This window comes from Parus major, chromosome 2 (assembly GCF_001522545.3).
Source record: "Parus major isolate Abel chromosome 2, Parus_major1.1, whole genome shotgun sequence".
Taxonomy (NCBI): Eukaryota; Metazoa; Chordata; class Aves; order Passeriformes; family Paridae; genus Parus; species Parus major.
Window position 1 is genome coordinate 100,367,484 of NC_031769.1, and position 19,441 is coordinate 100,386,924.

Genomic DNA, 19,441 nt, shown 5'->3' on the forward strand with positions numbered 1-19,441 from the left:
CTTTCCTCACACCCCGCGCCGCCGCTCGACTCCCCCCGCCCCCCTCCCAGCGGCGCTCCCATTGGCCGCGCGCCGCCCACGTGGGCCTCGCGCAGAGCACGGGACGCGGGCGAGCGGTGCCGCTGCCAACGACAGAAGGCTCGGGGCGGGGTGGGCGCAGCACCTCTTTTCTCCGTTCCCAGTGCCATCCCCATCCCGAAGGAGACGGGCGCCTACGCCCGCAGGGCGATGGGAAATAACGGGCTTGCGGGATGCTACAGACGGACGGGGCTGGGACGGGGGGAAGAGGGCGCGAGCATCGCGCATGCGCAAACGGGATTTTGTTTTTTGTTTTTTTTTTTTTTGCTGGGGCAGCCGCGCATCCTCTTGGGCTGCGGCCGCTGGAACCTTCTGGAAATGGCGGCGGCCTCAGCTGGTCACGGGGCGAGGTGGCAGACGAGAGCTTTTCCGGTCTTTGCCACGGGATAGGAGCCGATCTACAGCCACCAGCGCCCCCCGCTTTGCCTCGCCCCGTCCTGCCGCTGCCGCCCCCTCCCCGGGGAGGGGTTTTTCCGGCGGTGATGGCGCAGTGAGTTTTAACTATCCGGCGTAGTGCGCGTGCGCGGCGGGCGCAGCCCGTCCCGTTCCATCTTATCCTCTTCCATCCCTTCACCGGGCGCTAGCGGCTGCGGAGGGGCTGCGGCTAAAGGCCCCGCAATTTTTGGGAGAAGCCCCCGGACGCAGGTGCGTGTGGCGCGGTGCTGGAAAGCCCTGGGTGGCCGTTCGCTTTCGCGAAAAGCTGTGGGATGCCGATCCCGCCGCGCCTGGGGGTCTTGTCAGTGCTGCATTCCCCCCTCCCCTTTCCACTCAGACACAATTCGCATCCGCTGCAGGACAGGACAACTTCTAGGTTTCCAAACTGGTTTTTTTGGGAGTGCCCTGCTTGCACAAATGAGCTAGAATTCATATGAAGACATCTGAGGGGTTACGGAATTGACTAGCGATGTAGCCCTGGTTGTAGCCTTAGAAAGGGGTCATTCATCTGCACACGTGAAAGGTTTTGCATCTTCTTGTAACAGCAGTAGTATGTGGCAGGACTTAAGGAACACACGTCTGGTGCTGTAATGGTGGGTTCTGGAGTAACGCTATCCAGATCGCTTCTGGGAGGTGCTGAAGGGCTGCCAGCAGCTAAACAAAGCCCTTTAACATAGTCTTAATTGCTGTGGTCACTCTGCTACTGGATTGCTTTAATCTGTTACTGGGTAGAAATTCCTTAATACTTTCTATTCATCAGAAAAGTGATTTTTTGTTTTCACAATCAAAAGATTACTTTGATTGAGGCCGCCTGTTGCGTAGACTTGCCGTATATTTTGATCCCCACCAATTATGTACCAGAATGGATAGAGGATGGCATCAACCATCTCTCATATTCCCGTGCTCCATGGCTTACTATTCAGACAAACTTCTCTCGTTTGCTTTCACAGTCTTCTTGTACAAATGCTGGTTCAGATCATTGGTGTAAAGCAATTGCCTTCACTTTCATTTGATTCTGTTAGTGTACAATGAGTACTGTCTGGTGGCCAGGAACAGCTCTGTTAGCATGAGTGACCATGTAACAAAGGGAGTTGCCTTCACAGTCTTTTCTGTTTGGTTGATGGCAGGGGCTATCTCTAGAAGTAGCAAACTCATTGAATAGCAGACAGCCTATGGAAAGTCAGCGTAAGAAAGTAGAGTAAGAGCAGTTTCCAAAGGCAGAATGATTTTTCTTTTTGTGGGATTATACAGGGATCCACACTGGAAAACATAACAGACTACAAGTGTGGCCTGCATTGTGATACTACATTTTGATCCTTGTGCATGAGTAGTGTGTAGCTCCAGGATTTTGGTTTGTATTAGGTGTTCACTTCCAGCAGCTGAGGTAACAGGGAAGGAGTTTCATGAGCAGTGTCTGCAGCAGCAGATGTTAAGATCTGATAATAATATCTGTCAGTAACTGGGAAGAATACTGTTCCTTAAGCCTTTTGTAAGAACTACTGTTTGGACTAGTGAAGAGCATCAGTCAGTTGACTGCTAGTTGCTACCCCTACATTTGTTTCTTGCCCTTGTTTCCAGCAGCCCCTCTGTTATACATCTAGCACAGCTGCAAGATGCTCTTGTACCTGCATGGTGTTGGAGTGAATAGGACTTCCCTGGATTTGCCCTCCCCAGGGGAACATCCTGTGTCACCAGCCCTGTGAACTACTAGTCTTAGGACAAACAGGTCCAGCATCTGTTTGAACTGTGTCATTGCTGAATTCAGTCTAGTCTAGTATCTGAAGGACTGAAAATTTCAGACTGCAGTACAAAAGTCTGTAGTATGAACTTGCAGGGTGCCACACAGGTGAAAGTGTCTACCTACCTCTAGGAGGTAACAGGCAGGTCAGCCTATGGCCAGCAAACATCCTGCACAGGTGGAATGGGATTTCACTGCTTCTTCCTATTTAATGACAGAACACTGGTCCAGGTAACATTTTTCTAGCAATGTGTGGTGGTCACGGAAATCCTTTTTGTTATCCAGCATCACGCACATCATTTGGTATCTAGAATTTCCTATTATTCCATACTTCCTTCTGTCTTCACCAGAGGAAAGAATTGTCACCTCCCACTCTTGCAGTCCAGTGGATTCTTTTGGTGTCTTGTGCTTCTGTGTCCTAAATCACATTTCCTTTCTCAAGACTACCTATTTTAAAATCTTCTCAAGGTAGTCTTTTTTTTTTTTTCTTCCCCAGTTTCTTTTATGTTTTTTATCTTCCACTTTTAGAGAATATAGTGTGTGAGTTTTTTAATTATCCCTTCATTCAAGGAGACGAAAACACAAAATCAGTTATGTTGGTGCTGCAGTACCAGTTTCAGGAATGTGTTGACTGATGCTGTAGTTGACTCATTTTTTGCTTAACTCACCACCCAGTACTCTTACAATCCAGGATATTAACCGCTCTATTGAAACTGCAGAATTGCAAGTGTGTAATTATTTGACAGGTTAATGCTACTGCCTAGAATTAATATTAGTGACCCTCTGCTATAGAGGATAATGAAAATTATGTCCTGTTAATATTTGTTACCAATATATATTAATTAATAAAATATTAATTTAATATATATATACTATGTTGTAAAATATACTGAGTTTTCTACTAGGAAAAGCAAGCACAAGGTATTATCTACAGGTATTCAAAAATGGAAAAGAGAACTTGGATGTATCAGTTCTTACTCTATTCTGGAACTCTTTCATAATGATCACCTTGTTAATTCTCATCACAATCTTGCATAAGTTACCATTGTGAAAGTAATTTATTGTATATAGTAAACAGCTACATGTAACAATGCAAAATAGGTATTTCTACTTGAGATGTTTGAAATGTTCAAATTTCAACAAAACCTGAAATAACACAGGGTGTGATTTTTTTCTAACTGTTTAATACAATGATTGCCCAAACTCTTTAATCCAGGACCATAAAGCCTCATATAATTGATGAATGAAGTGGGTAAGATGAGATAGGTGTGTAACAGTTATTTTTTTATTTCTCTGCAATCATTTCACAGACCTGTAGTTGCCCTTCAATACTTAAAGAGCGATGTATCAGATTTGTGCCATGCAGTAGAGATAATGTAAATAAATTATCCTGGTCTAGTCAAGTGATTGGCAGATTCTCACACGTTGCATCAAAATGACTGACAGCTTGTCTGTGGAACATCACTAACAATCTCCAAAATATGGGAACTGTTGAGGTCCGTGTTCTCCTCATGAGACAGACTTCAAAATTTTAACGTGCAGATGGAATAAATTGAGGAGAGAAAAGTGGATAAGGCTACAAATTCTGTCTGGCTTTAAAAATGGGCGGAGTCTGGCATTCCAGAGCTTTGTTTTTGTATAGTTGGAAGTTTCAAGCTTGGTAGGTCCAAAACTGTTTCCCTTCAACACGATTATGCAATCCCATGGGATTTCACTGTTACAATACAAAACCATGAATAACTGTAGCACAGTATACTTCCATAATGCATGCAACATCCTCACTTGTATTCAACAGATACTTTAAGGGTTAGAATAAGGTAAGGCTGTATGAACTAGAGTACAGCTTTGTTGTTAAAATGGAACAAACAGCGCAGTCAGATTGGGATACTAAAATGAGTCTGTCTTTGTATAAAGATGTGAGATGCCGTCTGCCTCATGTCATGTCTCTAGAGAAGTGCCACATAGTGCCAGATGCCTGGCCTGCTACAAGGCCTGAGGCTATTACAAACATGGAGTGACCTTTCAGAAGAGCATTCAGGAACTTTAAATGACAGATAAGATTTCAATCCATGTACTATTTTCTCCTGTGTACTATGTTCTGTACTACTTCTACATAAGATTTTTTTTCATGTTTGTTTTGAAACTGCTTCACTCATGAGTTGTATTTATTTATTGAATTTTCTATTAGTATGCATTCCAATTATTTAATTTTATAAGCACAGTAATATGGCAGCGATAGCAAGTTTCTCATACAAATGATTTACAGACATATTATGTTCCCAGAATTACCAACAGTAATGCTATTTTGTTAACAGCATGTGAAGGAACTTCACAGAGCCTATTGAAATAATGGTGGTGCATAAATTACTACATGAGATAGCCATCCATTTTACAATAGCCATTTAATAGCCATTTTACATTAATCTGTAAAAACAGAATTTAACTCTGAAGAGGGAGAATAGTTTGGTTTAGTACTATCAATCAGACTATGAAAACAAAACTATAATATAGAATTATAAACTATACAGTTAAGCTTCATCTATCTCATCAATTATAATGTAAGTTCCATAGCAGGTTTTAGAAGAGACAGACACAATATAGTCTCAAGTGACTGATGTATCCACATTTCCTAATTTACATGGAAATATATGTCTGTATAGCTAAAGCTTTTGCCCGGTTTTATAAGCATAGGTATTAAGTGTCAGTAGGCAGTCAATTTTTAAAAATACTATCTTCAACTTTTTTATATTGAAAGAAATTCCTCAATTTTACAGATTAGTTCTTGAGAGAAGTTGGTACACAGTAGTAAGGTCAAAGAAGGATCTGTGACTCAAAGATCCAGTGTCAGATATTACTACCCTCAGGCACATGTTGAACTGTTCTGGTAGATTCTGTCTCCCCTGCCCCCCCCAACTCCATACCTTCTCTGTACCAAATAAACTTGCACAAGAAGTTGGTTTTTGTTGCTATTAATTCTTTTAGTAGAGTACTACTGCTTTTAGGGGCTTTACATTTTTCCTGATTATGGAGTGATACTAAGAAGAATTATGCTTACGAAGAACCACTTTTAACTGAACCTGCAAGGTTTTTTACACAACCTAGCTCAGATAACCTTTCTTATTTGTGTGTTTGTTTATAAATTGCCAATAAAAGTAACACGATGAAGTTTTGTCAGATTATCTCCTTTCAGGCTGGTTCCTTGTGCACTTGCCAGATTTGTAATTTAGTGAGATTTGTTGCTTCTTCAAAGAGCTTTAGAAAAAGCTGAAAGAATTTTCAATGACAGATCAAAAGACACAACTTTTCATCGCTTATTGACCATAAGTGGACTCTTTCAGGGAATTACTTTGCACAGCCTACAGCACCACTTTTCTTATTAACCTGGAATTACGATTAAACTGTGCTGTAGTTAAAACCACTGTAAGTTGGATAGTCTAATTGCAGTTATGTTTTATTTTTAAAACAAAACATTAGAATGTACATAATTACTGAGATTGAAGATACTTTATTCTTTTCAGACAGTTCATCTTATATTACAAAAATCTTTAGAGGTCATCTCGAACTCCAAAACCTGGTCCTTTGGGTGGTTCAGTCAGGGAAGTAAGGCCACCAGCTGGCTCACAAGAAAAACGTCCACTCCTGAAAAATCAAAGCAGTTTATTCATTGCTGGTATTGATAAAACCTTAGATTATGCTTAATTGTTGGATAGAAGAGAGTCAAAAAATCTGACTTAAGCCTGAAGCCACTATTTTTTCTTTTGTTCTTCCCATTCAACCTTCAGCAAAAGTCTGATGTAGTTGTTAAAGTGAAAGTATTCCAAATTCAAGTAGTGACAAATAATTTTGTAACTGAAATGCAAGCTATGACCACTTGTTTTCTTTTATATTCATTTAGAGATTGGCCAGACAGCATCAAATTTTATCAATCATAGTTTTGTTGTAGATGCTTCCCTGTGTTTTTTTGGAACTGTAACTCTTAAGATTCTTGTATTCAAAACATCTTTATAGAAACAATAGGATAGGTAACACCCTAGTCAAATTAATTTCTCCATTGACATAGATATAGGTGGCCTAGTAACAGTGGGAAATAACAGATAAGAAAAGTTCAGCAATAACCCTCATCACTATCAATCCTTGTTCTTTGACCAAAAGAAATTAGAAAAAAACAACAGAACCAACAAACCAACCAACCAGTCAGCCAACAGGAATTTGTTGGTTTAAATGATCTAGACAAAAATTCCAAAAGGTGACATCATTCATCTGTTAAGTACTAAGACAAACCAAAATTCACGTTTTCACATTTCATGCTCCTCTGGTCAGTCACCAAGAACATGCAAATTCTCAGTTCTTTCCAGTTTGTTTTGGCTTTGAATGCATGCATTTCTGTTTAGTGAAATAATTAATGCTTTCTAGCTGTAGGCTGTGAGCTCAAATCATTGCAAAAGTAATTTAGTTTCTCAGAAGAATCACCCTTCCTGTAGGTGATCAATATAATGTATATAATTTATAACTACATGTAAGTATAGATTACTATAAATGTAGCATACCTTGGGCCTGGTTTGGGAACTTTGCCAGCCTTTAGCTCATCAATTATGTCTTCAATGTCTTTGGGTGTCAAATCTTCCTGTAAAAAAAAATAAAAAAAAATCATTGACAAAACAGACATCAGTTATGCCAAATGCAACACTTCCAAATTTACCAGATCAGTGTGACCCTAGTGCAGGTAATTTTGATCCTATCTATTAACACACATAGTGGCTTGAAGAATGACAAAAATTGAAAAGTCTACTGTCATTTTAATGTTGAGACTTCATATTACATGTAGTTACAGAAATTATGTTAAACAGCGTTAATGCAGGCCAAGGGTTTGTGTTTTTAGCTTCCTTGGTATTAGGAAGCTGGATCTCTGCCTACCCACTACACACATGCCATGACACATACTGCAGAATGGTGTTGGCTGCAACAAAAAAAATTTGGGTAGAGTTTCAAGACAACACTTCTTAAATTGGTATCATGAAATCATACTTTGCAACAGAGGACTTTAAAGCGCTTTCAAATGCTTATCAAATACGTATTTAAAAATTCCAGATTTATGGGCAGACCACAATCACAAAAGTGCATCACTTTGCTTGTATACCCAAGACAGGAACTGAAATGCAAAATACACTGATACACTTGATACAAATCAAGTGTTCCAGCAAGAGGGCAAGAAACTAAAAGATGTTGTAGGTAATAAGTTGTTCCTGCCAACAGGAATTAGAAAACTGACCACAACTTCACAATCTGGAACAACTGGAAAATACAGGTAAGCCAGCAAAGCAGCTTAATCACTTAAAAGGAAATGTAGTACTTACATAGTAATTGTCATTTATTTGTACCATCGGTGCGTTCACGCAAGCACCTAAACATTCCACTTCTATTAGCGTGAAGAGCTTATCAGGTGTTGTTTCCCCAACTTTAATACCTAAACCAATAAATTAATTAGGCTCAGCAATGGTTATGAACGAAAGTAATAAAGCATGAATCTAAGTACACCATGGACATTGCATTACTTGTATTTTGGCTTTAAAAGCATTTGCAAAGTTAAACCCCTTTAAATGAGTCAAAATGTTTCCTTTAAACAGAAGTTTCTACAAAAGCATTAAATCGGTTTTCAGATACATTTTTGAGACCTTGCTTACGGGTATGATTCATTGAAAAATAATCACGAAATGACAACTCTGAGAAACACAAAAGATCTACTCAAGAACATTTTTAGTAATCAATACAATAAAATGGAAAAATAGGAACACATAGCTTTTATATGCTGATAGGAAATAAATTAATATACAGTGTTGAATATTCCCAAATTAACCAACTTCCAAGCGTTGTTAGCTGCAAATTCATAAACAACTTTCAAGTTTATACACAAAGGATGATTTACTGAACTGCACACATACTTATCATCCATGGCATGTTACTGTTCTACTGCTAGAGATGCAGACATTCCTCAGAGATGAGTTAGTTCAAGTAACATCTCAGAGTCTGATCTCTACAAAATACTCCATGGAAGGAAGAATGCTGAAAAGCAGTTTTCCTCCATTTACTAGCAGGAAGAGGTTGGAAATAATAGAAGTTGTAAGTAAGGCCTGTCTCAGTAAAAACTACAGAATCATACCTACTGTTTTGATTTCTCAAGATGACAGTTTCAGTTGAAATTAAGCTATCTATGCAGTAACAAGACATTTCATCTAAATATGCCTTTTTCAGACAACAGAGAATATGCAATGACAGATAATAGACAGCTGTTCGGCAGCTCTTATCAATGGTTCTTAGAAAAAGTTAACACAGATTTTCATAGAAGGGGAAGAGTTGTCAGTTGTTGATCTTGTCCTCTCTTCCTCCCCATAACCACCCAAAAAGGAGGAAAAACCCCTCAACTCACACACAAAACCCCTGAGTAGTGCTTGTATGCACCATGATGCACCATTCTCGACTGACTTTTTGGAGAACTCATAAATCATGTTAACATCACGTTATCATCCAGAGGGACCCTTGATAGGCTGAAGAGGTGGGCCCATGTGAACCTTATGAAGTTGAACAAGGCCATTTTCTTCTACTATATGAAAAATTTTACTTCAGTATCATTAAATAAAAGTAAAAAATGCAAAAAGTACATTACAAACTTGTGTCATACCAAGTTTCTTCTTAATGGCTTCTAAAATGCTGTCAGAGTCTCGCAGCATGCACGGTGTGGTGGTGCAGACCTGAATGTGGTATTTCCCGACAGGTTTGCGATTGTACATGGTGTAGAAGGTTGCTACTTCATAGACTCTCATGGGAGGCATATCTAAAACTTCAGCAACCTGTGACAGGAAAAACATGCTATGTTGAATTCTCAGATGGGAGCAGTGAAGGCGTTTGGCAAACCATTTCAGTGAAGTCACCTGTCCTGTTTGCAGTAACAGTTAAGTAAGAGGGTGGGGGTGGGTATCAAAGCACAAATGTATTCCACGTGCCAGACACTGGAGTTCTGTGACTGGCATCAAACTCCATGAAGCCACAAATCTGCACAGCGAGGAGCCAAGTCAGCTCCCCTCCAGCATCTCTTGTCAGACACAAGGGGGATGCACGGAGTCAGCTGGGTGTGGGCTTTCCTTGTCAGCTCCAGCTCACACTGCACTTGGGCTGTGAATGAACAAGCCTGTATGAGCCTGCCCACACTAATCCATGGAAGCCTTTTGGTAAGGAATACTTGCAAGCTGGTACTGTGGTTATCTAATTCATATAGAGCAAGTCTCCCTCAGATTCTGTGACACACCAGGGCTGCATCTGCAGATTCCTGTCACAGCTAATAAGTAGGGAATGAAGCACGATCTCCATGGAGCCAGTTCAAGTATCCCTGACCTCATTAACCTGGAACCCTGGCAAACTGCTCAAGCTGAGAACTGGCTCTGGTTTCAATAGTGTAACTGTTTAAGGTTCCAGTTTCTCTAGCAGGCAAATAACAAATCATGGAAAATATTTGTTCATTTAAAAGCCTTAAGATCGTTTTAAACATAGTATCAACCTGAAACTTAAATAAATGAAGACACACTCCCAGCATTAATGGAGCTTTGAGGCTTCATGTTATGCTGTAGAAACTGTAGCAGACATAAGTTCCCTTTCTTTAAATGCTAATTTATCTCCTTCAATCATTTCTCTAATGCTCACAATCCTCACCTTAAATTGAATTTAAAGCTTTACACTTTAAAATTGTTGATATTCCAGATGGTTACACAAAGTACAACAGATTTATTATGAATATTATGAATATGAATATAAACCATATTTTTTTATTTCTTGGTATTTGGTTACTGTCATGCAGCCTCTTACTTTGGAGCAGTGTAGTTGTTTGCCTGGTTATTTTGAAACAATTTTAATAATTAACCTGACAAGTCTTCTGGTTGCTTTCTGTGAGGTAATACCCAACACTCTTAACATCTACTACACCAACGCTGCTCTGCAGTCCTTACAGACTTAGAGATTTAGTATAATTCAGGCAATGTGTGAAATGCCATTAATCTGTGAGGAAGAAAATTCCACTGACATTGCCTTTTTTCTTTCCCCACATTCAGCAGTGAACAAAATCAGGTTTCTGTTCCTAATTCCAGGATCGGTTTGGGAGAAGAGCCTATCTGAATAGGTTTTATCTAATTTTTGATTTTGATTTGTTTGTGGTGTCTAGCAATGACCTAATATTACGTAAACAGAGCCCTGAGTTTTCTGCATTAGTCTTCCCTTTTATTTTTAAAAACCTAGTCTCATAGGGAATTCTCACAATTGTGTGCCACATGTAAATTCCCATGTTAGTAAGCTTTCATTAATTAATGTTAATATTCTAGTAAGATGTTGAAAGAAAACAATAAAATTATGCTTGAAAGATAATTAATTACTAAATACCTTGTTCATAGCTGATATGGGCAGCCATCCATGCTGTCTTTGGGCCAAATCCAGTACTGCCATGACAGCTGCAGACTTGTGTCCCTCTGGGTAGTTGTTTATGATCGCTTCTATTCGCTTGTTGAAGGGAAAGAAGGAAAACAAATCAGTACTGCTCTAAAGACAAAGATGTCTGTGTATTGAACTTTTTTTTGTCTGCATACCTTTAGGTTTTCAGATGTGAACTCAAATGGAGTATCTGGATTGTTTTCAGGACTATCTCTATGCTGCAAGAAAAGAAAAACGTAAAATTGGGTTGCCAGGAAATCATTTGGTACATATTTACTGTTGTAAAATACAACAGTTACACAGTTACAGTTGAGCTGCTTGAAGAAAAACTATATATTCCACATAAAAATTCTGTAATATTACATTGATGAAATATATTTGGGAAAGGTATCAAAAATTGATACTTATTTAATCGTTCTTGAAAATCATTACCTATTCCCATTACTTCCTATTAAAAAATTATTTACTGAGTAATACATGAAATTATATATTGAGGAAATGTAAGGTGTTGTTCTCAAAATACACATTTTTAACACTGTTAATACAGTTTGACAATTATGTTGAAATTTACAATAGGCAGAGTAAGAACACCCTGGTTAATACCTTAACAAACAAGAGACTAAAACAACAGTTTGTTTTTCCTTTTACCATGAAACATTAATTTAAAAAAAAATAAATCACAATTCATCAAGAAGTTTGTTGTAGGATTAAAACATCTGCACATTCAAACAAATTATTAGTCCATTTTAACATATTGTTTTGATTTTTAATGGATTTCAACATTTTCATTTTATATATAATTCTGAATCAGAATATAAGAAGCAGACTTTTGAATTAGTATTTCAAAAATAAGGTATTCTAACAAGTTATTTTTAAGGTGATCTTCTGTGGAAACATCAAATTATAATTAGTTCTTCTGTATTCAGACAATAAAAATTTGGAGGTCTTGAAAACGTAACATTTTCCTGTACTAAAATCTTAGTTCTGATGAAAATCCTTTTCCACCAGAAAATGTTCCTGCACAAAAAATTTAGCTGTCTTTAAGCAGCTCATTTTGGTTTCCTTTAAATACCTGTAATTAGGTTTAATTCCAAATTTCATATGGTTTTCAAATAGAGAAAACTTCAAATTAAATGCAAAGTTTTTGGGAAAACACCAGCTATATTTGAGGCTTTATGTTAAAAGTAATCAACAACCAGCCAATAATAAAAGCTTTAGAAGTGTATTTAGAACAAAGAAATCCCCTCCACTTCCATTTGGATCATTTCCTCCAGTAATCAAGGGCAATTTTGCAGTTTCCACACTACACTCTTCTTACTGAGCAGCAAAGGATTTAATGAAAAGCCTTAACATTGCCAAGACACTTCCACGCTTGAGTGTGTTTCATCAGTGAAGAACTTAGAACATGTGTGGACCACAGCTATGCTTGGATTTATAAATTTTAATAAGGAAATATTACAAGGACAAATACTTCAATTACATCTGTTGGTCTGTCCAGGGATTACCTTTGCTTATCCTGTTTACATCCCAAAGTAGACAATTTGACTGTTACCACCAGTTTGAAACCATTGTGCCCTCACCACAGTTTCCATATATAGTCCAATATAAAACTACCATTGATAAATACTTCACTAAGGATGACTTTCCTATAGGAACAAGAATTACTGAAAGATGACTGATGCCCTTTGAACATGCTAGTATTTTATTAAGTGTTAATTTCTTGCTTATTGTGTTGTTTACAAAATAACATAAAAGAGCTTTTAGGAACATGATTCCCATTATTTTAGACTGACCCTTCCAGACAAAGGATTTGATGACTCATACTTAGTGTCTTGATGAGTGTTTTCTTCCAATTTTAATGGAAGTTCTCAAAAAGAGTCTGATGGAAGAAAGGCTGGTTGGAAATACTGTACAACTTTTATTATTTTTTTCCCTTAGAGACCTTTCCATATCTTAGCTGCACAGATCAATTCCACGATTCATAAGTATTTCCATAACTTAGCTTTTCCTTCTCAAATCTGCATGTCTATTTTGCTATTGTCTTCTGTAGTTATTTGATAGTTAGCAATTGTATTTCATCTCAATTTCCTTTGCAAATAAATGTACTTGATTTATTAAAACTCTCTCTTTGTCTGGAGCAGTTGTTTTTTTCAGTGTATCATCTTTAAACTGATATCCTTAAATGCCCTACATGTGAAGAGGAATAATAAAGACATATGTTAAATTACAGAGTGGTTGAAGTTGGAAGGAACCTCTGGAAGTCATCTGGGTCAAACTCCTCTGTTCAAGCAGAGCTGCTTGCCCAGGACTGTGTCCAGATGGCTTTTTCTGAATATATCCAATAATGGAGACTCCACAACCTCTCTGGGCAACCTGTTCCAGTGCTCTGTCATCCTCATAGTGAAAAAGTATTTCCTGATGTTCTCTGAGGCCATTGCCTTTGGTCTTGTCACATAGCACCACTAAAATGAGCCTGGCTCTGTTTTCTTTGCATTCTCTGTCCCCACAAGTATTTTTCCAAATATCTTCTCATGCTCCCCAATTTCCCAAAGTCTTACGTGAAGTTTTCATTCCATTCATACATTGACTGTATCACATTTCTATTGCAGAACAGAGCCTATTTAAGTAGGAACACCTTCACTGCAAAGGCTACCCAAGCCACAGATGCCAGTGCACTCCCATGGAAGCCACTAAGGCTGCTGAATGGCCACCTCATACTCTTTTTGCTACACTGACCTGGGCAATTTTATTATTATGCTTTCTTTTTTTCCCAGTGATCTAATAATCTCTGCGAAAAAGTTGTCCTGAAACTTCACCTATACCCTATGGTAAACACCAGTTGAAAACACTGTAAACCAAAATGAGAGAACTGGGTGGTCTGCAGGGACAATGTTCAGAATCCGTATCAAATCAGCACTGAAAAAATATGTATTACTCCTCCTCTAAAAGGAAAAACCCTACATTCACTGCTCCAACAGAACTCAACATATAAACCCTTCTTACTTTAAGAATGGTGAAAGTGCTCTCAAACTCAACTATCTCACTGACCAACTTCACAAGTAACTAAAACTTGAATACAGCAATTCAACCTTTTGTGCTGAACTCCCTTTGTCCCTATGACAAAGCCCACATCAGGGCTGTTGATGTGTTAAGGAAACTCAGTCCATGTATTGAAAACAATAAAGTAGAAGAGTTAAGTTTTAGCTGTTAAGAGGGCTAAAATCATGTATAAGTCAAGTAAAATCAGGTAAAAGTCAAATATAGAGAATGCATGTTTTAATGAAGAAAGGTAATCCTAATAAATGTCTCTGGAATTAGGCCTTCCCCAGCCATCAGAACATAGAGATTGGAGCATCACTCTTACAGTTCTACAGGCAAAAAAATCCACCTAATTTTGTACTTGATATCCTCTCACTGGAAGTGTGATGTAGCTGCCTGTGATGGCACCTAGTTGAATTTAATGATTGAGAGAATGGCTCTTCCTAAGTATTTCAGAATACAAAGGCATCTCAGTGGAAGTTCTCTTACTTCTGTGTGTTTCTGCTAACATGCAACATGTTTGCAAAGGGAAGCATAGGCATGCAAATCTGAAATGCCTTTTAATACTGGATTTTATGACAACCAAGTCCCTTCCTAGCCTGTCCTCTGCTATTACAACACGAATACTCTTTGTGCATTTTCCTTCCTCACATACAGATTTTATACATGAAAAGCGCAATAAGTAGCAGCAATAAGCTTTGTAAAACAAACCCAAGACATTATTGTGTAAACTGACACACTAAGAGGACCACCACAACAAGTCTGAGTTACTCCCATTAGTCCTGCAGTCTTCAAACAAACTTTGGACACTTCAGTTTGTAATTTAAAAAAACAACAAACCACCAACTTTTAAAAATTGTTTTTTCCTCTACAGAAATCCAGGGGGAGTCCAGTTTTCTGACTGTATATGAACACCTGGTGTTGATTAAAATGCCTTCATCTCAAACCAGCAGGACAAGTTTCCCTTGAAATTTGCCATTTCAAGTAACATCTGGAATTCAGTTAGGGCAAACAGTTACACGCACATACGGTGACATCCAACTGTCTTCTTCCCATTACTTCAGAGAAGAACAAATATTACCTTATTAAAAAACAATTGAGAAAGAAAAATGAAACAAAATAACAAGAAAAAACAAACTCCCACAGAAACAAGTTCTTATTGCTCCTCTAGCAAAAATTCTGCTGTGGAATAAGTCATCAATGATGCCATTAAATAAACATCTGCAAACCACTCAGCTTTTCTACTTGCCTTTCTCTGTTATCAGGCTCCTTCCTGCAGCAAATAATTAAACAACTACATAAATCTTGAATTTACAAAGCTATGTAGCTTCATATGTCAGACATGAACAACCATTAGGGTGCCAAAGACATCTTTTGCCTGTCTTCACCAACCTCCATCTACACTTGAAGTTTCCTAAATTGCCAGACTACAGCATTCCCTCTATTCCTTGAACCCCAGCTCTCACCCTGTAAATCACCAATTCCTGCTCAGATTTCTGGAAAAGTACACAAAGCATATACTGAGGTCCTATTAACTTCATTTTATGGTTAAAGCTGTAGAGACAGCTGCAGAAAGGAAAGAACAACAACAACATGTCCAAAAATCCTGAGCACCTGTTTGCAACAGTGGTCAACTCTCTCATAAAGGGCTGATTTTTACCAAGGGTTGGGAAAATGCCAAATTATTCAGCTGTTAAACTGCAGACCAGCTAAAGCTCTGAATGGAGAAGAATGGGACAAAATACACTCTCAAGATGCTTCAGTTTCTCTTCAGAGGTAGACAAACAACACAGCTGCTTTACACACTTAAATTCAAGGGCTTTTTACTTTTTGCAATCACTACTACTCTTTCTGCCTTTTATGACAGTGCCTAATGGTTTCCTTGTACAACCTGCTGTATCACACAGAACATGAACAAGAACTATACTTTTCAACTCCTGTAAACACAGCTAGAATGTGAGCCCATGGGTAATTCTGCAGCAAATTTCAAAAAGCAAGTTTTGCAACTGCACTTGCAAAAAGTTTAACAAGATTCAATTACAAATTCAACTCAAATAAATAAAGGAAACAAGAACTGGTTCATAATGAAATTTTAAGTTTAAGTAAAGTCTCATCTGCAATCACATACAAATTATGGAGCATTTTCACTATATAAGGCAAGAAACACAAGAGCCAAAAACTAAAAACCTTTTGATACTCCATTGCAATTCTAGTAAAAGTTCTACAGAAAAAAAAACCCCTCATCTTTGTAAATGCCAATGGGTTTCTATAGCAAGGTTCTGCCCATCAGAAGCTTTTAGGCAGATTTGAAAAAGCATATGTCAAATTCTTCTGACCCATCCCCCTTACAGTAAAGCAGATTATTTACCACAAATAAGGCTCCAGTGGCATTGCGCTCTGCTGTTCCATGCAAGTATCGGATCTGTCTTACCTACAAGCAAAATAAAGTGTTAATAATGCACATACTGCTAGTGGCTGCTTTCAGAACCAGTCTGATTTCCATTCTAACTGTAAGCCATTAATTCTACTGCCATCACTAATAATTTAAAATAAGTCAAGGAGAGACTATTAAGGGGTTTCCTGTACTATTAGGAGAGTAAATCTCTTGACCAGTTCAAACAATGTAGAAATTAAAGGATTTAACTCTGCTACTGCCTAATTTAAATGCCTTGAACACAAATTCTCATTCAACATTTCATGAAGAATTTCCTAATTTGTGACTTTATATCCTATATGCTATAAATTTTGCAGAAACCACCACTACTACTTAAGTTCTTCTCCAGTAAGCAGTTAAATGCCTCTTCAGCGTTTATCGAACCAAACACTGAGAACTGGCATAAGAGGGCAAATGTAAACACAAACCTGAAGAACGAACAGAACACAGACCCACATGCAAGTTCTGTTCAACTATTCTCTGTACTCTGAACAGATCAAGATTTCTAGATTCTGGCCGGTATTAGTAAGATTTGATCATTTTACCGCATGCGTTTATCGTATTAAAACTTAATTTTGTATTAAATGACGTTTATTTTTACACTTAGTTCTTGAGCAATTTTGAGATTTCTTAAAGTAGAATCACAGAATGGTTTGGGGTGGAAGGGACCTAAAGATCATGTCGTTCCAATCGCCTGCCGTGGGAGGACACCTTCCACTATACCAGGCTGTTCAGAGTCCCATCCGACCTGGCTCTGAACGCTCCCAGGGACGGGACAGGTCATATGACAGGGAAAGGCTGCAAACATCCTGTGTCACTGCACTGCGGGATCCGCTGCTAGAAAGACTGAGCTGCTCAGGCCGTCATTGCAGAAGAGCCGGGACTGTGCGTCCGTGCTCCACACACTTGCATTCCAGGCACCGACCTACCCCCAGGCCCCCCTTCCCCACGCCACGCCGCGGCCTGCCTCCCCATTCTCCCGCGGCCTCTCCGACTCCCGGCCGGCGGGGGCAGGGAGCCCTTACCGAGCGTGCGGCCGCGGCGCGCAGGGCAGCGCACAGGAGCATGGCGGCGGCGGCGGGAGCGCCGATCCCCGCTCCTGCTGCTCCTCCTCGTCCCGATCCCTCTCCTTGAGGCCTGGGCTCGCCCTCCTCCGCGCAGCGCCAAGGAGACCCGCGGCGCGCATGCGCCGGGGCGCGCCCGCCGCGCGCGTGCCCGCTCTGGGAGCAGAGGCTGTCCCGGCTGTCCCCGCCCGCCGGAGCCCAGGCCCCGGGGAGCCCCGGGGAGCTCTGCCTCAGGGTGCCCGCGGGAAATGCAGCCTCTCGTGACACGCACACGCGTGAGAAATACAGATTCCTTCGGAAACAAGAGCTGGCAACAGCGGAAAATCGCAGGAAACTAATGAGGTTTTTTTCAGCCCTGTTTCCCACCTTCCTACCCACTTGTTGTTTGGGGTTTTAGTGTTTGTGCTGCATGCGCCTATGTTTTGACCTCCCTCAGGAAAAATAATAAACATTGATTGTCTTTTTGTCCTCTGATAAACATTCTCGTATGACACCGTAATCCAGTTATTACAGTACAAATGCTGGAACCGAAGATGACAGAATAACAGGATGGTTTGGGTTGGAAGGGAACGTGAACGCGATCTGGTTCCAACCCCTGCCATGGGCAGGAACACCTCCCGCTAGACCGGCCTGCTCCATCCAGCCTGGGCTGGAACACTGCTGGGAACGGGGCACCCACAATTTAACTGAGCTGGGTGTAAGTCACAGCCTCTTCCTCAGATGCAGCTGGTGTTTAGGGGCATGGTTCACAGGTACATCCTTATGCAGAGCCTTGATCATTCAGGTTTTGTGATGGGGAGTGCAAATGTACCCTTCTCACTGTCAAATCAATTCACGTTTTTCGAATAGCAGCTAAGAAGGAAATCTTTTATTCCAAGGAGTACTCAGCATTCCAGATTGGCAAAGCATCATCTGATGTTCTCACAACTCTTACCGTATCCTCCTTCTCTATTAGGAGGAATCTCCCTTGCAATCCCCACCCTGTAATCTACCCCAGCTTTCAGTGGGGCAGCCTTAGTAATTTCATGAATTTCACAGTGAAAATCTATCCAAGTGTATTTTATTTTTACAAAAACTCTGATGATTTTCTGGTTGACACTGTGATTAACAATTAGTTCTAGTAAATACACAGAACAAAAATTCTGCTTTTCTTATGGTGCTTTCCTTCATCCAAAGCATTAACTTACTTTTTCATCTGCTTACTTACATTGAGAGACCCTCTTTTATTTTGTATAAACTTTCAAAAAGTCAGGATTAACTGCACTACACCAAACTGAATTTTATTAAAAATATTTCATTATTAGGGTATGAATTTGTACTGATGAAATGATCCATCAGGACACTTGTTGGGACAAAAGGCCAGGTTAGGGAGAACCACCGTGACCATTCCTATGTAGGTGCACCTGGAAAAGAAAGGTTTCCTGTAAAGAAACCCATGTGTACCAGGAGACAAGTGCCACAGTACATCTCAACAGATAGCTCTAGAGAAAACCCAGAACACAAAACATTGCACATATTAGGACATTTTAGGGTACTTATTACTCTTTCAGGTTTTTTTATAATTGCATATATACTTGCAGGGATATGTATATATGTGCACAGATATACTTGGGAGCTGTTATTGTAATTAATGGCCTTTTAACAGAGTACTTTTCATTTGCAATGAGGATCAGGCAGGATGTGCTAGTAGCTGTGATTAGATTACTGCCCTTTACATTTGGGTTCAGTGTAGTCAGTGGTGGTGTTCCCGCTGCTCATCATTTCCTCAATGCTGACAGATACTATCAGCATTTGTAATTTAAGTACTGCTACCAGTATTTGATATTTTAATTGATTTGTTTTCACTGTTTACTTTCTCATAAACCTCATTTTTCTACTTGCAATCAAGTAATTATTTTCTGTGTCATTGGATTTTTTTTATTAGTATGCATTATGCCAAATAATTGTTGTCAGGCTTTTGACTTAAATGGAAATAATAGTAGGGATGTTTAATGGGTGTTACATTACTCTCCATTTTGAAGTACAAAAATAAACAAATCAACTTTCACTAATCTTTAATCCATTATTCATGTACACATGTACAGGCATTCACTGTATATTTTCTGACATTCAAAAGTAGTACTTTCAGCCATAGCAGCACAAGTAATATTAATCAATCATACATGAAAATGTTCAATTTTTATT

General features: G+C 39.3%; 1 protein-coding gene and 1 long non-coding RNA gene across 2 annotated transcripts; one reads left to right on the forward strand and one right to left on the reverse strand.

Moving 5' to 3' along the window:
* Positions 1-106: 106 nt before the first annotated feature.
* LOC107200565 lies at positions 107-14,990 on the forward strand. The gene is made up of 3 exons (XR_004496058.1): positions 107-723; positions 7,505-13,128; positions 14,634-14,990. It is a non-coding gene; the product is annotated as an uncharacterized LOC107200565 (long non-coding RNA).
* NDUFV2 (NADH:ubiquinone oxidoreductase core subunit V2) lies at positions 5,677-17,379 on the reverse strand. The gene is made up of 8 exons (XM_015619242.2): positions 17,219-17,379; positions 16,128-16,190; positions 10,876-10,938; positions 10,673-10,789; positions 8,928-9,096; positions 7,606-7,715; positions 6,799-6,875; positions 5,677-5,890 (listed from the first exon to the last, which is right to left on the reverse strand). Exons 1-8 carry the CDS (start codon positions 17,258-17,260, stop codon positions 5,797-5,799), a joined length of 735 nt encoding a protein of 244 aa, XP_015474728.1. The 5' UTR covers positions 17,261-17,379; the 3' UTR covers positions 5,677-5,796.
* Positions 17,380-19,441: the final 2,062 nt, after the last annotated feature.